General features: G+C 37.5%; 1 protein-coding gene across 1 annotated transcript; it reads left to right on the forward strand.

Annotated features, from left to right (window-relative positions):
• The first annotated feature begins 12,885 nt into the window (after positions 1–12,885).
• Positions 12,886–24,870, forward strand: LOC114456636 (tubulin epsilon and delta complex protein 1-like). The gene is made up of 8 exons (XM_028438533.1): positions 12,886–13,111; positions 14,068–14,152; positions 17,837–18,054; positions 18,136–18,273; positions 20,191–20,262; positions 22,182–22,268; positions 22,359–22,502; positions 24,405–24,870. Exons 1-8 carry the CDS (start codon positions 12,959–12,961, stop codon positions 24,729–24,731), a joined length of 1,224 nt encoding a protein of 407 aa, XP_028294334.1. The 5' UTR covers positions 12,886–12,958; the 3' UTR covers positions 24,732–24,870.
• Positions 24,871–27,736: the final 2,866 nt, after the last annotated feature.

Raw genomic sequence — 27,736 nt, forward strand, 5'->3', positions numbered from 1 at the left:
ATATATTGTACAAACAATATACTATATTGTACGAACAATATACTTATATTGTACGAACAATATACTATATTGTACGAACAATATACTATATTGTACAAACAATATACTTATATTGTACGAACGTGATATAATAATGTCCAGATGGTGGACATTTAACCGGAAGTAAGAGCAAACGAAGGAAGAAAACATGGATTCTCCACTGTTGCGGTTCCTGCGCAAACGAGGTGTGCCTGAGGAGTGCCTTTCCCGCATGGAGGAGGAACATGTAAGTTTAAAGTTCATTTTCTTCTTTTTCCACGGGTGAAGTGTTTTAAGGTAACAAGGGAAGGAGGTGGGTGCGCGCGCATTCGGACCTCGTAGAGTGCGAGTGTGCGCCGGCCCGTATTATACTTCTCAGGTCATCATCCATCCATTTTCTGAACAGCTTGCTCGTTTCTCCAGCTGTCATCGGGCTCTATGCTGGCCGTTGGTACACCTTACAAAGCGCCAGTCCTTCACATGGCTACCAACCAGACACAGAGAAACGGACAACACTCACACTCCCATTCATTACAGGCAACATAGGAACTCTAGTTATCCTGACAGTATGTTTTTGTATTGTCAGAGGGAACCACATTCTTGGGGTAACCAACGTAAGCACAGGGAGAACATGCAAACTCCATACAGCAAGGACCTATGTGCCTATAATTGGTCAGAATCAATGAAGTCTTTTTGTTCCCACAAGCCATGTAGCCTTGTGCTTTTGATATTTAACGGCAACACTTACTTATTATGCACTGTTAATTTTATTATATTTTTGTGTATTTTAACTTTGTTTTTAATGACTTTGATTAATTTATGTAACAAAACCATTATAATTACCATCTACTTCTTGGTCTCATTATCAAAGCGACAGACGTCTTCTGTTTCCACACTCCTCTCCCATTGATGGAACTTAACGACATACACCAGGTCCATGATTATTTTTATTAGGCTGTTAGTTCAATCCAATTTACAAATTTGGACGAAGTGCACAAGATGAACAGGTCCACAGTTTGAAAAGTCAGGAAAAACTAAATTTTCAGCTCGCTCGTGTGCAGCATTAGCTTTGGCAGCTAACTCTGTCTTTCTTGGAGACCAATACACGTTTTAAACGCAAAACATCTTTCAATGAATCAACGCTCCAACAGTTAAAATTATCTACATCTCTGTCAGACTCGCTGTCAGCAAAGGTGAGTTTATACCTCTCGACCTTTGAACACATGCACGAGAACTAGGGATGTAACGATTAATCGTAAGGCAGTTAAAAATCGATTCATAGGTACCACGGTTCACATCGATGCTCTGAAAATTGAATCGCAGTACTTTTTTTAAACAGCAGAGGGCGCTATATATTTATCCTTCCAGAAGCGGACGTGACGGGCGGAATCTGCTACTATTTTCTTTCTGGCCGCCATTTACTGTAAACATGCTCATAAATGATTCATTACCCCTTTAGCACCGAAAGAATATCAGTAATATTACGTGAATATCTGTAAAAGTCACGTTTTTCTATTAGCTCTGTCTGCTAGCATAGCTTCTCTTTTTCACTGGTGGAATAACTGCATGCTAACTGCCATTTTGTAAAATAAATTGTGAGAAAATCGTATCGTGAACCCAGTATCGTGAATCGAATCATATCGGGAGTTGAGTGAATCGTTACATCCCTAACGAGAACTGAATGTTCCGAGAGTGTGAAAAAGCTTATTGTGTAGCAGAGTGTTGTGTTGTTTGTTGCAGGATGTTGCATTAGGTATCAAGCTTGTTTGTTACTTTGCATATAATTTTCTGTCTCTCTACAGATTGACGCTACAGTTATTGACTGTATGGATGATGGCACACTCTCCGGTTACATCCCAACCTATGGAGATAGAATAGCAGCAAGACGCTTCTGTTTGGAAAGCAAAGATACAAATACAAAGGAATCCAAAAAAAATTCACTGCTTGAAAAACTAAAGAAGAAGATGGGCATTGATAATGATGATAAATGTTTGAAAGGAGACGAGACATCGGCACCAAAGCGAAAAAGACAATATGCAAAATGCAACAAATGGGCTGAAAAAAAGACCAGAAGAATTGAATTGGGGTGGATTCATGAAGGCAAACAAGTGAGGAAACGCAGGGGAGGAGGAACAAGGGTGCTTGATGTGCCAAAAGAATCCAAAAAATTGGATCTTATTAATTTTTCCAAAGACCTTTTCTTCCCAAATGGAAAATGTAAATTTGGAAAATTTGAGTCATTTACTCATGACATATTAGATTTCCAGGAAGAAGCTGTGTTGGATGATAATATCACAGTTGGGCAACTGTACTCTGTACTAAGATTGGGGATGCTAAGATTTTACTTGTGCACTAAAAGCCAGATCCAAACAGATAATGAGGAAAGCGATGAGGGGAAATCTGATGAGAATAATATGGAAATGAGAGATACATATACAAATGACCAAGTCACTGACACCATTGTCATTCTATCATCAGATTATGAGATTGATGCAGACACACTCTCCAGTACATCTGAGGTGACTTTTGGTCCAGTCCTTGGAGAGGCCGTGGCTGGTCAACTTGATGACACGTTGGTATATCAGCCTCACGCGCTATTTGAAGGAAATGGGTTAGGTTTCACATCCTTTGATCTTCCTTCTACAAGCACAGCACACATCACTTCAGCAGCAGGTGATGAAGCAAGCATCAATACAGCTTCATATGAAATAGTTTGTGTAACTATAAAACTACACAGGATTAATCTTCTTGAGGAGATGATAAAGCAGTTCAACGACCCATCACTTCTAAAACAAACTCTGAAATACAGTTTCATAGATGAAAGGGGAGCTGATGCAGATGGTGTCTCAAGAGATGTGTATGCTGCATTTTGGACTGAGTTTATGGACCGCACAGCTGAAGGAGAAGAAGTGAGGGTCCCATCATTGACTAATAAATGGAAGAAAGAGGAGTGGAAAGCCATAGGCCGGATCCTACTTAAAGGATTTAAGGACCACGGATATTTTCCTTGTCGCTTTGCCCCTGCTTTCTCAGTTGCTCTCATTTTTGGGGAGAATGAAGTCTCAGATGACATGCTGTTGGAAAGCCTTCTTCTGTACATTAGTCAGTCAGACAGGGATCTTCTGACCACTGCCTTAAAAGAGAACCTTCTAGATGAGGATGGAGATGAACTAATTGATCTTCTGGATCGCTTGAATGTAACAATTATTCCCACACGAGAAAATTTAAAAGCAATTCTTGTAAGTGCAGCCCACAAACACCTGATCCAAAAACCAAGATATGCTGCAGAACATATGTCCTTCACTGCCAGCTACATTTTAAAGGAATCCTTTTTGAGCCCGCAAAATGTGCTACTGATGTATGAGGAAAAAAAGCCAACCACAAGAAAGTTTTTGAAGTTACTGGATGCATCTCCTACAACTCAAGCAGAGAATCAGAGCTTTCGTTTTTTGCAGCAGTACATCAGAGGACTGGACGATGCAGGTCTCAGAAGAATGTTAAGATTTGTCACAGGATCAGATGTTATCTGTGTTGAAAAAAGTGTTGTTTACACCAGTAGAAGGACTAGCAAGGAGACCTGTTGCTCATACTTGTGGGCCAACTCTGGAGCTGCCAATGACATATGCTTCCTACCCAGAACTGCGTGCTGATATGGATGGTATACTACTTAACCAAAACTCCTTAGAATTCAGCATCGTTTAAATCAGGTTACTCTGCCTACTACCCAACAAACTTTGAAATGGAAAAAGAGAACTAAACAAAAAAGTGTTTTGGTCAAATACAGGACACAATTTATTTTGATATACAAGGTAGTAAAATGTATACCACTAAGGACTGAATGTGTCATTTAAAATGGGAAAGGAGATTGCAGATTTCTTCTAAAATCTATCCTGTGTTCTTTGTCCCTGTGTTTGTAACTTTTTCTCCATTTCCTAGTCACTGCGTTTGTTTAAAGCTATTAATAATGCCTCATATTTGCGCAGAAAATATTCACACACAACACTATTCAAGTTCTAGGGATAATGCAGTTGTTTCCAGAATGATCTTTATTTTTCGAACTTGCTAGATAGATGTAAGTGACTCGCTTCTATTTATTTAATTAATTTCCCCCAGATTTGCTTCGTCAGGTTTTCAGCCATAGCTTAAGTGACTCTTGAAGGCTTCTTTAATTAACCACATTCCCTCTTGCTTCCAATGATCAATGGACTTGAATGGGACAGGATCTCAAACTAAAAATATATATATTAGAAGCACACTTCTGTTAGTTTGCATTGTGTTCACAGTGATGCGTAGAGCCCGGTGATAGGCTGTAGATGATCTACAAGGAAGAGAAGATGAGTGAAATGTACTCATGACACTGACATTTTCATTGTTTCATTTCAGCGTGACTGACAGTCACTTAAGGCTTAAAAGATCCTCCAATAACAAACACTTTCTGTCCTTTTGGAGTGAAAGTAAAGCCTTAACACATGTCCCTTAATGTTGTAATGATCAGGAACTCCTGCTGGGGTTTACAACTTTTTTATGTGCCTGGAAATAAAGTTCAAACTTTGTTTGATTTTCCATCTCAAAAAAAAAAAAAATTAAAAAAATGGGAAAGGAGTGGTAATGTAAGGGAAAATAATTCCAGGGGGAAAAAATCTTGTGTTGATCTTTTGCACTGAATGTGTGGCTAAATATGCAGGTCAAAAACTGTTGCTTGTAGTGTTGTTTGTTTTATTTTATTTCATGTTTTCCACAATGCTTGATATTTCACTGTTTTATATTTTCAAGCAACAAGCATGTTAAAGCAAAGACTAGCATTTTCACTTAAAGCCAAAAAATGTTAATGTAGAGTTAATTATATACTGTATGTGGTTTGCCTAAACAGGCATGTTCTTGATCATTCAAACACCACTGAGTTTTCTGTAGGATGGTATTTAAAAGGGGGTTTATAATTATTCTATTCTAAACTTTAAAAACACAAGTTCACTCCTGAATTTAGAACTGGATTCAGAAACATTGCATTGGCTGTTGGATATGTTTGTGCCAGTTACCATGAAAAAAGTGTCGTGTAGTTTTGAATTGAACAAAATTGTTGTTGTATTCTTGACAGCTGAAAAAAGATAAACATATTTGTTTTTTGAACAATGTGGTTTATTTATTATTGTTGTTTTGATGGTGCTGTATTTTTTTATTTGGGGTTTTCATCATTTCACTTGGCTTCATTATTCCAAAAAGAAAAACATTAAATGTTGTAAATACAATGGTTGATAACAATATGAGATTTAGGCTTATGAAAGGAAAACAAATTCAACAAGTTCGGATAAACTACGACCGGGCCCGCGGAACGTCTCCGTGCCAAATGGCATGTACCACGTTCCCAAGAATTCAGTCAAATGACTCGGTTCCACCGAGTAAAAAAATGGGGCCCCTGGCGCCCCCATGGGACATACGGGGTAATGGGCCCCATTCATATATTGGAATGTGTCAACGATTCGGTACCACCAACTGTCGCAATATTTGACTCACAAATAAATGAGAAAATGACTTTAATGGAAATTGCCGAAAAAAGGGGAGTGGGCCCCTAATCAAATTGTGCAAGGCATAATCGTAATCTACGTTGAATTACCTTTGAAACAATATATCACACATTTATGTTCCCATAAATTTGTAATTTACGATTAGAATTAGAATTACGTCATAATTGTGATTAAATATCAATTTAATTAATATAGAGATTACGTTCCCAAAAGCTTAACTGTGTCCGCCTCTAAGTTGACATTTATTATTACGTTATTAATTGACACGCAGGAATTTTTACCTACAACCTTGGAACATGAGACTGCTTATAAGGTTTTCAGAATGTATGTTCTAAGGAAAAGATATAACTCTATGGCTTCTTCTGTATTGGTTGGTGGGAGCAAGAAGTTCTCTGACATAATATGGCAGCACAAATTGAAAACGGTTTCATCACAAGGATAATGTCCTCTCTGTTGGCACTCCTCTTTACAAGCCTCCACAGCTCCTGGAGAGACTGTTTTCAGGTGATCTTGTCCACCAAACAGATGAGGAATGGTGTACAGAAGAAGTGGACGTCCACTTGGTGCCACTGCATTTCTGCTGTGACGGATGATGTGGCTGTTCCACAGATGTGAAACTTCTTGCAGCTCCTCCTGTAGAAGAAATAGTTTTTACTTGTTATTTACAATCTGTTTGTGGCTTGTACAATTTCTCAAATAAAATAGATACTTAGGGGATAAATACTTAGGGGAGAGGACATACCCTGTAGTCTGAAAGTGTCAATAAAAATGACATTCACAAATAAGCAAAAAATGTAAAATCTCTCTCCTTTAGAAAATAATTTTTGAGGTTCAATGTTATGTTCATAAGCTATTTCCAGCAGGTTTATGTCAAATTATGTTGGCAGGGCGGCCTGGGGGTTGGGGTCGGTGGCGTGGTGCCCTGGGTCCTTGGCTCCTTGGGGCTTTCTCGGGTGTATATGTGGGGGGGCGGTTTTTACACATACATTGGTCATGGATGCACTGGCCTTGGGCTGTGGGATAACACTCATACTGGGCTCAACCATAGACACGTTGTTCCCAAATACCTGTTTTATGGAATTTCCACTCACTTCTTCCTCTGTTCACAGCCACCACCATTATTCCTAAGCCTCACACTGGTCACCAGACTGGCTTGATAACACAACATAATAAGCACAATATACACAACCACATCTCATTCTCACTTGAAAACAATCAATTCTTCCCTCCTCCCTGTTCCTTTCCCACTACCTCCACCCCCTCACCTTGGTGTAACACTGCCCTGTCTTTTTACATCCTCCCTTTAATAAAGTATTTCTTACCCTTCCTTAGGGAGGGCTGGTGATGGTCACAATTATGCAATAAAATAAATTCATTTATTTAATTGCAATAACAAAACATGCATTGCTGTTAAAAGATTGCACTTGTTGTAGTGTTGGAAAAAAAAGAGAAAAAAAAGAAAGAAAAGCATGAAAAGAACAGTTAGATGGATTGCTTAATGCATCCCAGACTTACTCGTAAAAAAAGAGACACTACAGGAATCACTCACACATGCTGTCCCTGGAAGAAAAAGCCAAAAGTGGCTTGTGCAACTGGCATTTTCTATCAGCAAATTTGACCCAGAATTGTATTTCTAGTAAGACTGTTGAGTTAAAAATATCGAGATTTATATTGTATATCACAATTTTGAGGATAAAATATTGAGATATTTTGGTCCATATCGCCCAGCACTACTTCTTACATTTACTAACACTTTCCCTCTGCCTCTCACACACATAATGCAGTATAATCATTCTTATACAGATAATGAGCATGATTGTTTTGATGTTCTAAGTATGACTGTTAACATACATACCTCAACAATCCTTAAACAAGTAAAGAGAACAAGCTGCTTATCCAAAAAGTCACCAGAGAAGCAGTCATTGTCTTTCAGTTTCTGGAAACGATTCATCCAGTGTTGAGCGTGGTGCGTCCTCAGAAAATCCCACCAGCTTTCGATCCGCTGGTTGTGATTGCTGGATCCAGAGATGTAGCAGTTACTGGTGGAGTGATCAACACTCCACCGAAGGAATCGCTGCATCTCTGCCATGATGACATTTTCAGTCCCCAAATCTGCTCGGATTCTGGCAGGAGTCCCCATTCTCTCTTCAACTTCAGTTAAGAAATAGCCAGCGATGATTTTCGGATCACTGTTTGTTGAAAATGCATGAAGCCATATAATTTGTCTGGAAAAGCCATCAATTGCTCCATTTATACATATTCCAAATGGCTTCAGTTTATCGTACGAGTCAACATGCCAAAGAAAATTGGGTCCAGGGTTCACATACATGCGTCGCATCAGCCGTCTTCTTTGCCTCAGTTCCACACCACTGGGGTCAATAAATTTAAGCAGATGTCTCACTGTATTTTGGGTCACCACGTATCCAGCTTGAAGACACTTTAGGTGGTGAAACTTGTATCCATAAAGCCTACCGTGGTTCTCGAGTTGATCAATGAGGAACGCTGCTACCTCCAGAGGATCCGACTGGTTTTTCCTCCTGTACAGCCTCATACTTTGAAGCTTTCTCCTCAGTGTGCGCATACTAATAACAATATCGTCCACTGAGCGAAGCATCATGAGGATTTCTCCATGCCTCAGCCCAAGCATGAAGTAGAATTTGATCAAATCCTGCACATTCATCGTCTTCGTCTACGCTTCCGTATCTTCCTTATCAAAATCCACTTTCGAATAATATCATTATATTGTTCGAACAATATAACTATATTGTTCGTACAATATAATATCATGTTCGTACAATATAAGTATATTGTTCGTACAATATAGTATATTGTTTGTACAATATAAGTATATTGTTTGTACAATATAGTATATTGTTCGTACAATATAAGTATATTGTTCGTACAATATAAGTATATTGTTCGTACAATATAAGTATATTGTTCGTACAATATAGTATATTGTTCGTACAATATAAGTATATTGTTCATACAATATAGTGATCAAAAATATATTTTCAACTGTGGCAGCTCTACGCTTCCGTATTAAACAGATAGCGACCACTTTATTTTGACACCCACTTTAACCATTTCAACTCAGAGCCTGTATCAGTAGATATAAAGTTCAGTAAAACTGGCACAGTGGCCCACATGTTCACTAACACTATTTCAATATGAAGTACTACAGACCTACTCACCACTATTTGAAGGGCATACGACGAGCCTTGAAGAATGAGCGGGACATGTGACTGACGTGTGAGCACATACTTACCATGTTGTTTACATAATGTGATGCTTCAAAAATGTAAAAATGGCAATGAATGAACCGCTGTTAAGGCTCGTAAATAGTTTGTAGTTTGTAGAAAGCTTATCACCTGAGGACGTAGACGCTTATTTAAGGAAACTCACTTTAAGTACAAGTGAACGATTGTGGGACACATGCAGCATTCCTGAAAACAAGTGGTCATCAGATGTGTGCTCCTGGCCAGATGTTCAATGACCAGATATTTATACATATCTGATAGAAAAACCCAGTGTATAAACAAAAGAAAACCTAAAAGCATTAAGTCTCTAGATGTTTATAACTGTTATGAACGGGCAGGTAGGTGGGCTGCTGGATCCTGTTACTGAGGGTTTCCGTGTATTTCCACGTATTCTGATCAGTTTCACTGGATGAGTTTCCATCTTTATATTAATGTCCCACATCTGCATCTCAGTCCATTTACAGCTTTTTATGGTCGCCTCAGCAGTCCTCCAGTTGTTTTGCATAATTGAAAATCTTTACACTGGCTCCCAGTCAGCCTCAGAATAGACTTTAAAGTTCTGCTGCTGCTGGTTATAAATGTGTGAATGGTTTGGTCCAGAATACATCAGTGAGATGTTAGTCAGGTATGAACCCAGCAGGTCTCTCAGATCTATGGACACAGGTCAGATAGTGGAGCCCAGAGATCTCAGATCTATGGACACAGGTCAGATAGTGGAGCCCAGAGATCACAGATCTATGGACACAGGTCAGATAGTGGAGCCCAGAGCTCACAGATCTATGGACACAGGTCAGATAGTGGAGCCCAGAGATCACAGATCTATGGACACAGGTCAGATAGTGGAGCCCAGAGATCACAGATCTATGGACACAGGTCAGATAGTGGAGCCCAGAGATCACAGATCTATGGACACAGGTCAGATAGTGGAGCCCAGAGATCACAGATCTATGGACACAGGTCAGATAGTGGAGCCCAGAGATCTCAGATCTATGGACACAGGTCAGAAAGTGGAACCCAGAGATCACAGATCTATGGACACAGGTCAGATAGTGGAGCCCAGAGATCACAGATCTATGGACACAGGTCAGATAGTAGAGCCCAGAGATCTCAGATCTATGGACGCAGGTCAGAAAGTGGAGCCCAGAGATCACAGATCTATGGGCACAGGTCAGATAGTGGAGCCCAGAGATCACAGATCTATGGACACAGGTCAGATAGTGGAGCCCAGAGATCTCAGATCTATGGACACAGGTCAGAAAGTGGAACCCAGAGATCACAGATCTATGGACACAGGTCAGATAGTGGAGCCCAGAGATCACAGATCTATGGACACAGGTCAGATAGTAGAGCCCAGAGATCTCAGATCTATGGACACAGGTCAGAAAGTGGAACCCAGAGATCACAGATCTATGGACACAGGTCAGAGAGTGTAGCCCAGAGATCACAGATCTATGGACACAGGTCAGAGAGTGGAGCCCAGAGATCACACATCTAAGTATTTTTCTCTCTCAATGTGTGTATTTTTGGTGCCATTTTGTTGTTTTTTGTCTGTTCTTTTTTCATTATTCAGTATATTTTTCTCTTGTTTTGTGTGTTGTTGGTATTATTTAAATTATTCTATCACAGTGTGTGTGTTGTATGTTTCTGTTTTTTGTGTCATTTGTAGTGATCTTGTGTATATTTCTCTCATTTAGTGTCTTTGTTGTCGTTTTGTGTGTTGCTGGTTAGTGTGTGTGTTTTTGGTGCCATTTTGTGTATTTTGTTGTTGTTTGTTCCTTTTTAATTGAGTATATTTTTCTTTTATTTTGTATGTTTTTGTTGTTGTTGGTATTGGTTAAATTATTCTATTACAGTGTGTGTGTTTTTGGTGTTGTTTGGTTGTTTCTTATGTCGTTTTGTATGTTTCTCTGTTTTTTTTGTGTCATTTTTAGTGATATCGTGTATTTTTCTCTCATTTAGTGTGTTTTTGTTGTCGTTTTGTGTGTATTTTTCTCCCTTAGTGTGTGTGTTTTTGGTGCCATTTTGTTGTTGTTTGTTATTTTTTTTATTCAGTATATTTTTTTCTTATTTTGTGTGTTGTTGGTATTATCTGAATGATTCTATCACCGTGTGCTTTTTTTGGTTGTTTCTTGTCGTTTTGTATGTTTTTGTGTATTTTGTAGTGTAAGTTTTTCTCTGTGTGTGTGTTTTCAATGCCATTTTGTTGTTTGTCTGTTCTTTTTACTATTGGGTATATTTTTACTCTTATTTTGTCCTTTTGTGAATTGCTGGTAATATTTATTAAATTGGACCCATTGGACTGACTCGTGCAAAACTGACTAAAAAATGACAGAAACCTCTTTTTTTTTTATTTATTATTGAATTCTCTTTGAGAAGCGCTGGTTACTGGGTTTGATTCTGTATGCAGTTTGCATGTTCTCACTCAGGCTTCAGAGTTTAAAAGTAAGAATATGAGGATGATTGGAGTCGATAAGGTGGCGGTTAGTTTTCTGTGGCGTATTAACTGTTGTACGTTAATAGTAATTCAAGTTTCTGAGAAATAAGCATTGACTTATATCAGGAATACGTGTGCACAATAATAAAACATGCATTGCTGTCTTAAAAAGATTGCACTTCTTGTAGTTTTGACCTTTGGCAGCATGTGCAGACAAGGTATATATATATATATATATATATATATATATATATACTGTATATACAGTGATGTGCAGTCAGGGTAGGCAAGGTAGGCAGTGCCTACCCAAGGGTGAATTGATATTTTGAATATTTGTTTTAATTATAATATAATTATAAATTATTTATTTTTCAATTTCCGATAGCTTACAGTACCTGTAAGTTTGAAAGTGTCAGCATTTTGTGCTTTTCAGAGCCCAAATTGCTAAACATCGCTATTTCCTAACCGCTGTAAAGCAGGAGGAGGCCACACCCCTTCTCAAAGGCATGTTGCTGCTCTGCCTCTGTTCCCAAAGCGTGTTTTTATGTGTTTGCACATGCGCAATTCCCCAAGATGACAACCAGCTCTCTACGCTGCCTTTGGATGTAACCACGCGATGCTAAATGCTATACGTAAATTCACAGTACACAGCATGGCCGCTGCTGCTACGTTCTCTAGCTAGTGGGCGGGATAACACTACAGTCAGGATGTCAGTGGTTCCCATTCTTTTATTTTGTCAAGACCCCATTTTTTTTATTTTACACAAATTCATGGAGACCCCACAAACTAAAATTAGTTTTTGATCATGTTTGCTATACTGTGTTAAAATTACAAACACAGTAGTACGGATTAGTGCACAAAGTGACAAGATGCACCAGCTCAGATAATTTATATTGCATTTTATTTAAACTAGGTTTATATTTGAGAAAATGATTGTTGAGAATACAGTTGTTGGAGATTGTTTGTGGGGTTTTATTTATTTATTCTTTTTTACAATGCCTTTATAACTAATGAGAATAGTCCTTGTAGGAGTGTTTTTAAGTGTTATGTTAATCTTATTATTTTCCAAATTTTTTTGGATCGTGACGTAATTTTAATATAATGAAACACAGAAGTTGTGCCAGCTCCGAAATTTGTTTTAACTGCATTTTGTTATTATTATTAATATTATTCATAACTATATTTATATTTCACAAAGTGAAATTATAAAATATAGTTTAATATTGTGTTTTAATTTGAAAAAAAGAATACATTTAAAAAAATCAAAAATGTATTTCTAATCAGTATTTTTATTTTTTTTAATCAAATACTAGACATTTCAGGTGACCCCACATGGGGTCCCGATCCCAAGGTTGAAAAGTACTGTATAACTCCCAAATGACAGTTACTAATCATTATTTACAAGTTATGATTATAGATTAATACAAATATTGAAAAGACATGTTTTATAGAATCTAAAGAACAATCATTAAGATTTGTTTCAGTTTAACCATTAGAGAAGTTGGACTTTTAGCGTAACTCTAAATTACGTTTTTGATTGGTTTAACTCGACGTCAATCACGATGCCAATTGGTTCGTTTCCTTGACAACGGCTGCGTAGCAGGAAGTGGGAGTTTGCAGTCGCTGCATTGAAGTTGTGTGTGTGTGTGTGTGTGTGTGTGTGTGCTCCGTTACCGCTGAGGAAACTACGTAAAGTAACGTAGTTCTGTGCGTGTTCGGAGCACATGCCGACCGTGATGCAGCGGAACAAAGCGTGCGTGAGCGTGTCGGTGAAGCACGTGATCGGAGCTCTGTGTAAACTTCTAACGGCCGTAGGACTGGAGCGCGTGCCCATCCCGGAGACTTTCAGACGGGCAAAGTTTGGAGGCGGACCGGAAGTAGGTGTTTGTGTGCTTCCGGTAGCGCTCAACACACACACACACACACACACACACACAGTTTAATCACCGTAATAAAACACTGATCGACCACTATGTAATTAACATTAATATTATTATTATTGGTAATTGTGCTAAATTTATCTTTTTTTTTTAAGAACAAGTAGAATAAATGTTTTTATTATGAAATGACAACTTGAATATTACAATTTTATTGTAAGAACTGAATATGTTTACTTCGACCAATTAGAGAATAATAATGTCTAAATTAATGAGGAAAAACTCATAATATTTGAATATATCACATATGTGAAAATAAAGTCATAAATGTTTGAGAATAAAGTCATCATTTGTATAAGAATAGTCATAATATTAAAAGACTAAAGTCATAATTTTATGACTATTTCACATTTTTACAAGAATTAAATCACAATATGAAAATAAAGTAATAATTTTATGAGAATGAAGACCTAATTTCCTGAGAAGAAAGTAATATTTTATGAGAATAAAGTCATAATATTAAAAGAAGAAAGTCATAGTCTTCTGAGAATAAACTTGTATTTTCATGACAAGAAAGTCCTTTTTTTAATGACAATAATTATGCATATTTACGTGAAAAAAGTCGTAATTTCAAGAGCAACAAAGTACTAATATGAAAAGAATAAAGTCATAATTTTAAGTGAAAAAACTATGGATGCTTTATGAAGGTGTACTCCAGTATATGATTTTTAAATAAGGAATTCATCTTTTGGGCACCAGATTATCATCATTATCTTAACTTTGAAAAGAAAATGCTGGAAAATGTGTCTATTCCAGAGGAGGAAACTAATGGATTTATTCCTGTAATATTACAAGTTTATTCTCATAAACCATCTCATGATTATTCTCATCCTCGCTGGTCAGTTTTCCAAGTAAAGCTAATTTTCCCAAATGTATTGTTTATTGTTTATTTCAAGGCAGATCTTTTCTGGAAGCTTCTCTCTGACATCCTGCTGACTGCCAACATTGTTTCCTCTGAAACACACTTGCACCTGAAAGGAGGTCAGTGGACTTTTAAGAAAGGATGTTTATCAAACTCAAGGCCCGGGGGCCAAATCCGGCCCTTTAGAGTGTCCAAATCGGTCTGCAGAAGAAAGTAAAATAACAGAGCAACATGAATTATTTTAAATGACCAATGAACATTTTTCCAAATCCTGCTATTTTTCTCAAATTATTCCACAAAACGTTCCCACATTAAACACAAATTGGTCACAAAATCGAGGAATTTTGAAGTAAAGATCTGAATCAGAATCAAAAAGGATTTTATTCGCCAGGTACAGTTTAAAATCAGCACAAGGAATTTAACTTTATAGTTGGAGCGAAGGACACGCATCAACACACCAAGGCGGCCATTTGCGGCGCCAACATATTTAGATGAAAAATGGGGGAAAAAACAGGAGGAGAGCACGTGTTGGATTCAATTCCGCACAACGGTACGAAAGCAGCTCTGGTCCATCCTTCAGAAATGACTGGCAGCCTCCCCAAAATATTTGCCAACGTAATACGGACTTTGCGATAGGTCAGAAAGCTTCCTGCTCCAATCAGCAGCATTCCTGCTACCAATCATGTAGATGTCTTCCACGTTCTCCATGGAAAGTATCGACAGACACACAACTCCCCACTTGTTCCAAAGGCCCAGTGCATATGCAGCCGCAAACGTCCCGCTTAGACACGCGGGCTCACCACCGCCCGATCTTTTTGCCGAAGAAATTTGATCGATTGCATTGCGAGGCCAATTGATCGATTCCAGTTTTGGATGCGATGCAAAGAGAAACTCTTATTAGGTTTACAGACAAAACAAAAGCAGCAGCAGGGAACGATAGGGTGGGAAGAGAGGGAGCAAAGAAAAATGCGACTGCCTTCGTCGAGTAGCAGAATGTGACTTATTGCCGAGATCAGTGGTTCCCAACTTTTCCACAGTCCTGCACCCCTTCAGCAGGGGTGGAAAGAGTACAGAAAAAATCTACTTAAGTAGAATTAGTGTTACTTTGATGAAATTTTCCTTCAGTAGAAGTAAAGTTGCTGGTGTAAAAAGTAGATCACTTAAAATGTACTTAGTAAAAGTTACTTAGTTGCTTTTTTTTTGGGGGGGGGGGGGGGGGGGGGGGGGGCATCTCTCTGAGTTTCACCTATTCTGTTGAGGAATAATATATAATAAAAAAAAATAACAATAATCTGTAAGCACACAAGAAAACATCTCATTGATAATTATCACTTCATTAAATTAATTAACCTACTGGTATTTGCAGTGAGAAAAAATCTCTTTTTTGGAAAAATAAATCTATCAAACATTAGTTGATTGAACATATATCATTAATACAACATATTAATAATAATCACCCTGAAACTGATCAATATAACTCACTATAACTTTAATGAGAAGGCTGAGGTTGGAGGATGAACAGAACTCTGTGATGATTGGATGAATTTCATATTTGTTCTTTTTTGATCAGATTGTTTCTCTGTGTGAGGCTACATGAGGAGGCTCTGCTCTACTCCGACTCCTCTCTGCTGTCCATGGCCATGCTAGTAGCTCAGCTATCCACATGTAGCGCTGCTAGCATCTTGGTCGGCCGTACACCTTGAATATTACGCTTCACCTGTGGCTGACTGAGTGGTATCAGTGCATGTGGACGGTTTCATTTTCATCCGTTAACCACACACGATGGAATGAGTGACAGTCAATCACAGGTTTAAATCAATCAATGAGATTCACGTAAGTCTATGCTAGAGAACATTAGAAATATGTGAATTAAATATTGATTAGAAATGTGGAAACAGAAACCATTATCCACCTGTTCTATCACTGCACCTACACTTAAAACCTCTGGTCTCAGATACAGAAACTTATTCATAACCAAACAGGTCATGTGATCAGCCGCCAGCAGAGTGATATGATATCAAATTTTATTTTGAAAACACTATAATTCCAAAAGACACTCCCCTCCTGATACAGACTCTAATTATACTGGCAACATGTAATATATATAAAACAAAATGGGCACAGACAAAACCAAAAAACTGACATCATTTGGAAAATGAATTACATCATTTCCTCAATACTATGAAATATGTTAAAAACAAAAAAGCTGTTAAACTGTACCATTCAGTCTGTAAACATTTAAAACCTCAAGATAACTAAATGTTTTCCTGGATTTTTTGTTTTTGACGTTTTCTTAGTTCTCTTTTCTTTTATTCTTATTTATTGTGTGTTATTTTTTATTGTAATGTAAACTGTTGTAATTGCTAATTTGTGTTCAATAAAAAAGAAAAAAGAAGTCTATGCTAGTGCATGTAATGAACTTACTCACCACTAGAGGGCAGTCTGACAGGATGATTTTTTATTAGTGGCAATGCATGGAGGCTCCTGACTGCTGCTCCATTTACATAATAGTCTATAATGTTAAACACTTTTACATTTCTATTCACATATCCCTTATGACAAATTCCTGGGGGTACCCATACCCCATTTTAAGAACCTATAGGGCCTAGGTTTTATCTGTTTTATCTATGCGGAATCCATAACTAGGGCACATTAATGTTGAAACCATTTGTTTTTCTCATCTAAAAAATTTGAGCCACTTGAGCTCAATACTTCCTGTAAATTCCATCTAAATGCAAATAAATAATTGTAAAAAAATAGATTAGCCGTAACTCGATCCGTGGGAATAACACGCTTCACATCAATGTTTGTTAGAAAACACAAACCTAATTATTTTGTTTTCAATGTGATTCCCCTGATATTACTGTGGCATTAAATAATGAGTTTCTGTCTGAGTCTGGATTGTGTATCTTACAGGAGAACGTTCTTTTTTCTTCGTTCGTTCTTCCTTCGTTCGTTCTTCCTTCGTTTGTTCGTTCTTCGTTCGTTTGTTCTTCGTTCGTTCTTTCTTCGTTCGTTCTCCGTTCGTTTGTTCTTTCTTCATTCGGTCGTTCTTCGTTTCTTTCTTCGTTCATTCTTTCTTCGTTCTTTGTTTCTTCGTTCATTCTTTTTTCGTTCGTTTGTTCTTTCTTCGTTCGTTCGTTCGTTCGTTCGTTCGTTGTTCTTTCTTCGTTGTTCTTTCTTCGTTCGTTCTTCGTCCGTTCTTTCTTCGTTCGTTCGTTTGTTCTTTCTTCGTTCTTCTTTCTTCGTTCCTTCTTTCTTTGTTCGTTCTTTCTTCGTTCGTTCATTCTTCGTTTCTTTCTTCGTTCGTTCTTTCTTCGTTCTTTCTTTGTTCGTTCTTTCTTTGTTCGTTCTTTCTTCGTCCGTTCGTTCTTCGTTTCTTTCTTCGCTCGTTCTTTCTTCATTCGTTCTTTCTTTGTTTGTTCGTTCTTCGCTCGTTCTTTCTTCGTTCTTTGTTCGTTCTTTCTTTTTTCTTTCTTTCGTCGTTTGTTCTTTCTTCGTTCGTTTGTTCTTTCTTCGTTCGTTCGTTCTTTCTTCGCTCCTTCTTTCTTTGTTCGTTCTTTCTTCGTTCGTTCGTTCTTCGTTTCTTTCTCCGCTCGTTCTTTCTTCATTTGTTCTTTCTTTGTTTGTTCTTTCTTCGTTCGTTCTGTCTTCGTTCCTTTTTTCTTTGTTCGTTCTTTCTTTGTTCGTTCTTTCGTCGTTCGTTCTTTCGTCGTTCGTTCTTTCTTCGTTCGTTCTTTCTTCGTTTTGTTCTTTCTTCGTTTGTTCTTTCTTCATTTGTTCGTTCTTTCTCCGTGTATTAGAGCACAGGGAGCTGGTGTGTGCAGGCCTGTGGCAGAGCGGGTACCATGCTAACTGGATGTTTGATAGAAATGATGGAAGGGAAGGAGGAGAACAGGAGGCGTTCTCCAGCAGGGATCTCCTACTGGCTTTGGGCTGGCTGTTGGCTGCAGGGATTCTGGAACAAGTGGTGATGCAGCGAATGCTGAAGCTGGACAGAACATTGGTCACATGTAGATTAGTAAGAATTTATAATCTGTTCCCTCTGCAGAATGCCGGGAATCCATCCCTGTGTTCATACTGTATGTCTTTGGTGCCATAGGTGAGCCCTAGTTTTCCCAGTGAGCTCCCAGTAGACCCAGCATCCCTGAGAAGGCTTCAGTGGCTCACTGGGAGTCTGAGGCATCAGGGGCGGAGCCTATTGTCCTCACTGCACGAGCGAACCCGAGTTCTTCACAAGGTAAGAAGCTTTGAACCAAACCAGAGAGCAGGAGGATTACGAAAGGACACCAAACATCACACACTCATTGGTTAGAATTAGAGCTGGGACTTTATCGCCATTAATTAAATACAGAAAAATAAAGCTCTAAAAAATAAAACAGTTAATGACTTTTTATTTGTTTTTTGCACTTCACACAGTGCAGAACCTTTTTCATTTCACGAGTTCCCGGTATACCCATAATACTGATGCACAGACCACAACACAAAAAACAGGAGAACCAGAGGAGAAACCGTTGCTGCTTCGTGGACGTTAATTTTAGTTTAAATAAAAACACTGGATGGAAAACTAAAGCCCAGTTGTGTGAAAATTTTACAAGAAAGAGTTTGTGGATCAGTGGAGCTCTTCTAGCCTCAGCTAGCACCTCTATGCTAAACATGTAGCAGCTAGCACCTCAATGCTAAACATGTAGCAGCTAGCACCTCTATGCTAAACATGTAGCAGCTAGCACCTCAATGTTTAACATGTAGCATCTAGCACCTCTATGCTAAACATGTAGCAGCTAGCACCTCAATGCTAAACATGTAGCATCTAGCACCTCAATGCTAAACATGTAGCAGCTAGCACCTCTATGCTGAACATGTAGCAGCTAGCACCTCAATGCTAAACATGTAGCATCTAGCACCTCCATGCTAAACATGTAGCAGCTAGCACCTCAATGTTTAACATGTAGCATCTAGCACCTCAATGCTGAACATGTAGCAGCTAGCACCTCAATGTTAAACATGTAGCATCTAACACCTCAATGCTAAACATGTAGCAGCGAGCACCTCAATGCATCCATTGGTACGTCTTTGTCACGCTAATAGAAACACATCACCTGATTTACCACGCAGCGTCCAAACTCGTGGTATAACCATCCATATTAAAGCTGCAGTATGTAAGTGTTTTTTGGCATAATTTGGTCAAAAATCCATAATCATCTTTGAGCATATTGTAATCCAAAGTGAATCTCTGCTCACAACTGGAAGCAAGCGTAAAAAGACAGACCGAGGTGGAGAAGCAACAGAATAAAGTCACAAACACTGAGAAGGAACGTCTTCACATCCTCGCGAATCCCCTTGACTGCCCAAGGTCCGTCACACACACTGGTGTCAGAGGAAGAGTGAGAACAGATAGAATAAATTGTGTGTAAACCTAAGAGAAGCTCATTTAATGTGAATTAATTTTACAGCAGCTGGCTGTGAGAGCTTGTGGCGGGGCCAGCTGACAGCAGTAGCTGCTGCTCAAGACAGTAACTACAAAGTAATAGGTATATTCATGACAGAGTCTCTAAAACACCAGGAAAATCTCCACTAACACAAGATAAAGACCATACATTTGTCACTAGTTTCTATTGAGAAAAAACATCACTAAGAGCGTTCACAAAAGACACTGGTACGGGAGGCTAAGTTTCAGTTTCAAAACAGAGCAAAGAGAGGATTATACATACTGCAGCTTTAAGACTGAATTGTCTGCAACACACAGCGCACACACACCGACACACCTTAACGAAAATATGCAAATTCAAAGCCAGGAACATGAGCAAACTTTTCTTACATTTTTATTTTAATGTTTTGAAAAAATACTTATTTTTGTTTAACTTTGCATGGTGGTAAATGAAGAAATGTGCCATTTATTTTAGTTTATGAGTTTAAACAGTTTGTAAGAAGGAATATATTAGTTTAAAAATTCTTGACAATTTAAATAAAGAGAAAAGTAATCTGTATTTTGACTAAAATAAATGTGTTTTCTATGTATTCAAATTGAAACAAGTTTAGTGCATCATTACATCCCAATCTTTGCGTTTGTTGTTTTTTTAATGTGATTTTTATCAATTTGTTTGTTACTGCCCGAGCTTTGAATGTTGACCACAGTGAATGATGAGCTTATTTTTAGGTGCTAGCTACCAGCCTCCCCCCCACTCTACCATCGCCCCCGTCTGATCAGAGCTCTGCAGTCCTGAAGGAGGTGAGTTCCTTCATTGGTTTCTATCCATCACGTACCAGGGGCTGTGATTGGCTGTTTCTGGGCGAGTCATGTGAGATGAGTTCAGTTGCCCTGATGATGGACGGTCAGAGGGTTTAGATCAGGGGTGGCCAACTCCAGTCCTCGAGGGCCGGATTCCTGAGACTGTTAGATGTGTTCAGGTGATTCAGGTGCTCCAACACACCTGAATCACCTGAATGGCTCGTTATCATTGCTTCAGCAGAGCTTAATGACAACACATTGGTTTCAACCAGGTGTGTTGGAGGCTTAAAAATCACCTACCCTACCTTTAATGTGTGTTATAGTTATATTAATGTGTGTTATAATTATATTAATGTGTGTTACAGTTATATTAATGTGTGTTATAGTTATATTAATGTGTGTTACAGTTATATTAATGTGTGTTACAGTTATATTAATGTGTGTTATAGTTATATTAATGTGTGTTACAGTTATATTAATGTGTGTTATAGTTATATTAATGTGTGTTATAGTTATATTAATGTGTGTTATAGTTATATTAATGTGTGTTATAATTATATTAATGTGTGTTATAGTTATATTAATGTGTGTTATAATTATATTAATGTGTGTTATAGTTATATTAATGTGTGTTATAGGTATATTAATGTGTGTTATAGGTATATTAATGTGTGTTACAGTTATATTAATGTGTGTTATAGTTATATTAATGTGTGTTATAGTTATATTAATGTGTGTTATAGGTATATTAATGTGTGTTATAATTATATTAATGTGTGTTACAGTTATATTAATGTGTGTTATAGTTATATTAATGTGTGTTACAGTTATATTAATGTGTGTTATAGTTATATTAATGTGTGTTATAGTTATATTAATGTGTGTTACAGTTATATTAATGTGTGTTATAGTTATATTAATGTGTGTTACAGTTATATTAATGTGTGTTATAGTTATATTAATGTGTGTTACAGTTATATTAATGTGTGTTATAGTTATACTAATGTGTGTTATAATTATATTAATGTGTGTTACAGTTATATTAATGTGTGTTATAGTTATATTAATGTGTGTTATAGTTATATTAATGTGTGTTATAGGTATATTAATGTGTGTTACAGTTATATTAATGTGTGTTGTAGGTATATTAATGTGTGTTATAGTTATATTAATGTGTGTTATAGTTATATTAATGTGTGTTATAGGTATATTAATGTGTGTTACAGTTATATTAATGTGTGTTATAGTTATATTAATGTGTGTTATAGTTATATTAATGTGTGTTACAGTTATATTAATGTGTGTTATAGTTATATTAATGTGTGTTATAGTTATATTAATGTGTGTTATAGGTATATTAATGTGTGTTACAGTTATATTAATGTGTGTTATAGTTATATTAATGTGTTATAGTTATATTAATGTGTGTTACAGTTATATTAATGTGTGTTATAGTTATACTAATGTGTGTTATAATTATATTAATGTGTGTTATAGTTATATTAATGTGTGTTATAGTTATATTAATGTGTGTTATAGGTATATTAATGTGTGTTACAGTTATATTAATGTGTGTTATAGTTATATTAATGTGTGTTACAGTTATATTAATGTGTGTTACAGTTATATTAATGTGTGTTATAGTTATATTAATGTGTGTTATAGGTATATTAATGTGTGTTACAGTTATATTAATGTGTGTTATAATTATATTAATGTGTGTTACAGTTATATTAATGTGTGTTATAGTTATATTAATGTGTGTTATAGTTATATTAATGTGTGTTATAATTATATTAATGTGTGTTACAGTTATATTAATGTGTGTTATAGTTATATTAATGTGTGTTACAGTTATATTAATGTGTGTTACAGTTATATTAATGTGTGTTACAGGTATATTAATGTGTGTGTTGTAGGACTGTGGTCGTATCCAGCAGCTCTGTGATCTCCTTGAAGCATTTGTGAGCTGGAAACAGATGGAGGACGTGTTCTGGTCCTGGATGGTGAGGGTTCAAAACTCAGAGCAACACGCAGGATTCTCCCTCTACACATTGTGTGTGTGTGTGTGTGTGTGTGTGTGTGTGTGTGTGTAGGACAGTGTGGCAGACTGCCATCAGACACACGCTGCCATTCAAAGGCCGGCCTGTTTACCCAATCAGAGTCCAAGACACTGTCTCCATGGAACCCAGCAGCTTAAGAAACTTGAAGACGTGCTACAAAAGTTGTCTTCGTCACAAGTGTGTGGTTTTTGATGTGTTGTGACTTACAAAGGACAATATGCTGTGGGACTGGGCGTGGCCTATGTCAAAAAATGTGACTCTATTTAGGGAACATGTAGATATAACGTTTATGAAGATGTGATTTAAAATGTGAAAGTTACAGGCCAAAATGCGTTTGCGTCCATTATAGCGCCACCTAGTGGTGCATTTTTTGATATGGGTGGTCTGTGTGCTCTTCAAAATATACTCTGTAAATTTCACAACCCCTAAACATAATACTTCAGTTTAATATAAATTTTGGTGTTGTTAGCATTTATTTTGACCGAGATATGCGCCAGTTCGCGTTTTTATAGCTAGCTTAAAAAACTTACTAATTAATAATTTGCGCATATTTTGACCGATCAAAATTCTTTTCTGAACTTTAGATCAGGTCCAACTGAAGATTCTACGTGCCAAGTTTCACGCTGATTGGACAAAACCCCATGTAGGAGTTTGAAAAAGGAGGTTTTACAGTTTCTGCGATTTTGCACCCACAATATTAGAGGCGGAAATGGGCGTGGCCCAGCCAAAGTGACTCAGTGCTATTCAGGAAATCTGTGCATATGAGGTTTATGAATGTGCGACATACGGTGTGGGAGTTATAGGCCAAAACGCGCTGACGGACATATGTGAGTTTTTGCGTCTGAGGTAAGCTGAGGGGTCTGGACCAGTCCCCCAAATTGCACCACCCTCCCTTGCACGGTTTAGCCTGCAGCTCCACTTTTACCTGGGGTAAAATCAAAATATAATACAAATCAGAACAATTACAATAGGTGTTCCCAACACTGCAGGCTTGGCCCCCTAATAATCTATGTATAATGCAAGAAAGGTCTGTGTGTGTGCGTGTGTGGAGCCGACGCGGTGCCTGAAACTTTGTCAACGGCTTCCAAATATCCCGAGGGGGCGCTAGCGCACCACCTATATCTATTTCACGACACAGCTCACCTCCAGTGTGTGCCAGAGCTCCCGTGGACTTCTCTTTTGAGAAAAAATACTTTTTTACTGTTCCTTATTTGGTGATGACGTTTGAAAACGTTTATTTTCATGTTAGTTTGACCGTTCGCAAGTGTTACGTAGACGGTGCTACATAGTGAAGGTCACTGATTACTGCAGCTTCACTCACGACACACCTGCCACTACACAAAACTACTGAAAATAGATACATTTAGTGAAAGTTAGACAGGCAGGTACATGTGGATGGACTGGTGCGCATTAATTTAGAATGGATTCACCCCCACCCACACACACACACACACACACACACACACACACACACACACACACACACACACACACACCAAACGACAACAAAAATATGAAAATGACTCAAAATACACAAAACAAAATATTTCTACAAAAAATACACAAAAGAATCACACTACAAATGCAACAAAAAATTATAATTATACAAAAAATGCACAAATGACGTAAAACAAAAAAATAAACAATATTTATACAAAAAATGCACTAAAATGACAACAGAAATGCACAAAACTACACCAAAAACAAAAAGACACAAAATGACTCCAGAAACACAATGGCAACAAAAAACAATAATTATACAAAAAATGCACAAAAAGAGAACAGATAGACAGAAAAATACACATAATGACTCCAAAAAACAACGAAAAAAATATAAAAATGAGAAAAAAAACAACACATTTATCATGCGCATGTGTCATAGAATTAAACCAGAGAAATTGCACACGACTATTTTACTTTGCACCTGCAAATATATCCCTTTATAACACTACAGAGTATGTTATTATTATGACCATAATTGACAACTATATGAATACATACTTCTGACGGACACTGTACTAGTAATAATAATTTGTGGCTCTGTATGTTTGTGTTGACTGCAGTTCTGCTTTCTTCCAGCAGGGACAGATTGAAGCTCAGAAGCTGAGGGACGAGCTGTGTGTGTCCTTCCTCCCCCCTCCTCCTCCTCCTCCTCTTCCTCACTCCTCCCTCCCCTCCTCATCATCGTTATCTCCCGCCTATCGAGCCCGGTTCCATCCTCAGAGCTCTGGTAGACCCACAGTGGGTCCTGCTGAGGGACACGTCCTGGCCTCACACGCTGTAGACCAGCTCCGTCACACTGAGGCTGTGCTGATGGAGAGGAGGAGGAGCAAGAGGATGGACAACAGGGCGGAGCTGCAGGAGATCAGTGGAAGGAACGAAGAGCTGGTGTTGATCCCACCATGAGATGTTCACCATGACTGCAGCATCCTCATCCTGTTTCACACTGCTCATGGAGAACATGCATTCTCCTTTAATAGAAATGTACCACACTGTTTTTGTTCAAACTTTTACTAGAAATATTAAAAATAACTATTGTTTTTTCTTTTGGTTTTCATGGTGAAAATTAATTTCATGTATATAATAATAATGTATGTATAATTATGTGAATATCAATATGAAAAACCATAAAGAAATGTTTGTGTCTCAGTCTAATAATAAACAGTCTAATTTGTGTCTTTCAACACAATCAATATGAAGCAATAAGATGGACATTGGTTACATGATGTGAAATAACGACATCTGTTGGTCAATGTTCAATGACAATCTTTGATAATCACATATAGACATAAGGAGGCCTCATAGATCAATGAATCAAAGATAGAAAGAAAGAGTGAAATTAGCTCTTACTGACATTGTTGATAATGTTGGTGCATTGCATTGTGGGATGTGAATCCTGTAGACCAGTGGTTCTCAACCTTTTCAGTCCACAACCCCCAAAATAAAGGTCCCAGAGAGCAGGGACCCCCACTGTAGCTGAAGGTGGTTGAACACAGACATGAACATTGAAGAACAGTCATGTGGAGACAGGACCATCTATAAGGGGGAATAAAGGGGAGATTTTTGGGGTCCATCCATAAAATCAGTAAAATGATGGTCTATTGTTCTATGAATCTGTGATAACCACATTTATTTATTCATCTGAATAATATCTACTGTTATCCAGGAACATTTATTATTATTATTATAGTCATCTTAAAGATGGAAATCCTGGTTTTAATCACAAATAAAATTTGTTAAAAGTGACCAAAAATGGTGGAAAAGGTGGTGAAATGTGATTTTAAAAACCACAGAAATTGATTAAAAGTTACAAATTATAGTGGCCCAAAAAAACAGACAAAGTTGTAAAAAAACAAGTTTGGAACGGGCCCGTGGAACGCCTCGTTCCCGAGAATTCAGTAAAATGGCTGAGCTCTACTGAGTAAAAAAATGTGGCCCCCGTGGCACATACAGTACAAAGTGATGGGCCTCATTCATATATTGGTATGTTTACATGGGAGCTTTAATTCGATAAAATGGTTTGCTTTTCTCCCATAGACAGCTCTCTGGTTTTCATGTTTGCCTAACAGCAAATGTAGTTTTAGGTCAGGGTTAGGGTATGATGTCTTTGGTTGATCAAGGAAAGAAGTAGATGAATCTGATCTGCTGTATATATTGTCAGAAAGGCAGATATCAATACTTTTATCGTGTATCACTACTCTCCGCTTTGTCTGGAGAATAAATCCCAGTAAGAATGAAGAAAAAACATTTCTATGCATCTGTCTTCAGCAGTGTTCCTCAAATGGGGGTACGCGTTGGCACTACAGTGGGTACTTGAGAGAGAGGGGGGAAAATTTACAATTAAAAGCATTACAAATATGAAAACAAAAACACACAAGTAAGATAAAAATATACTGAATAATAAAAAGAAGGCAGTGACTAACCGTACGGTTGCCGGATCAATATACCCACATTCTATCCGTACGCAGCGCCCCTCATTGGCCAGTTTAGGTCATGTGACTAAGATTAAATTTAAGTGTAAACCTAACCCTAAAACATGTTGCGATATAGGGTTATAACCTAACTCTAACCCTAAGATGCTATGTACGTGTACTTCAGTAAACGTACCAATAGCACCGGGGGTTGTCTGTACGGCAACCGTACTAATAAATACTTTCTAAAAAGAACAGACAAAAGACAACAAAATACACAAAATGACACCAAAACACACACACAAAGCAGCAACAGACACACTAAATGAGAGAAAAAATACACAAGATCACTACAAAAATAACAGACAAACATACAAAACGACATAAGAAACAACCAAACGACACCAAAAACACACGCACTGAGAAAATAATATAAATAATACCAACAACACACAAAAATTACAACAAAAAATATAGTGAATAATAAAAAGAACAACACAATGACACAAAAAACCCACACAATGATGAGGGAAATGATCTTGATTACAATATGAACTGAAAATACTCAGGTCAGTCTTGGTCAGGAGGGAGATGACCGTAAATGATCAAAACTGTAGAAAAATAATCTATTTAGGAGGCACTAAATACTGTTTCTTTCCAGTTATTTACACAATGAGATTCTTTAAAATGTGTGTTTTCACTCATTCATTCCATTATTATGATCTATAGTTGTTTTTTCACAGAATTCTCAGCAAAATGTAGTCGTCAGACATAAAGGGGGTACTAGCATTCAGAAGAAAGAGAAAGAGGTACTTGAGCCAAAGATGTTTGAGAACCATTGGTCTACAGGACTCCACATCCCACAATGCACCAATACATGAAAACTCACACAACTGTTTTCACATGACCCCAGGGAGTTAGACTGCCCTGTGATATATGTCTATGCACGGAGGAGACTAACTAGAATAAATGACAGGGAGAAACGGTACTACTGTCATCTGTCATCAGAGCTGTTCAATGAAAAGATCTGGGAAGAAGGTGTCACAGAAGGAAAAGGAAATGCATGTCGAAAAATAAAAGGAATCATTAATAAACGTGTGGAAATATAAAGAGAATCAATAATGGAAAAATATACGAATGTAGTCATAATCTTTTTCCCTTTTGTTTTTGTTTTTTCTGTTTGCGTTTTGACAATGCTTTTACTTCATGACTCAAGCTGTTGGTAAAAGCAATGTCAAATCAATGCAAGGGCTGTCAGGCTGACTAGTCGATACCTGATCACATGATTCCTGCTTGCAGCTGGAAAAGACATGGAAAAAGCGCGGAAAAGACGACGACAAAACAGAAAAAACAAACTACATTTGTATATTTTTCCATTATTGATTCTCTTTATATTTCCACATTTTTATTAATGATTCCTTTTATGTTTCTACATGCATTTCCTTTTTTTTTTTGGCACTCATGTGATTCCATAAGGGCCGGCCTTCCCAACAGGTAACA

The sequence above is a fragment of the Gouania willdenowi genome, chromosome 22, assembly GCF_900634775.1.
Source record: "Gouania willdenowi chromosome 22, fGouWil2.1, whole genome shotgun sequence".
Classification (NCBI taxonomy): domain Eukaryota; kingdom Metazoa; phylum Chordata; class Actinopteri; order Blenniiformes; family Gobiesocidae; genus Gouania; species Gouania willdenowi.

Coding starts and splice junctions, on each gene's coding strand:
- LOC114456636 (XM_028438533.1), top strand. CDS start 12,959: ATGCCGACCGTGATGCAGCGGAACAAAGCGTGCGTGAGCGTGTCGGTG. Junction 14,153..17,836: donor ACACTTGCACCTGAAAGGAG/GTCAGTGGACTT, acceptor TCCGTGTATTAG/AGCACAGGGAGCTGGTGTGT. Junction 22,269..22,358: donor ACGTGTTCTGGTCCTGGATG/GTGAGGGTTCAA, acceptor GTGTGTGTGTAG/GACAGTGTGGCAGACTGCCA.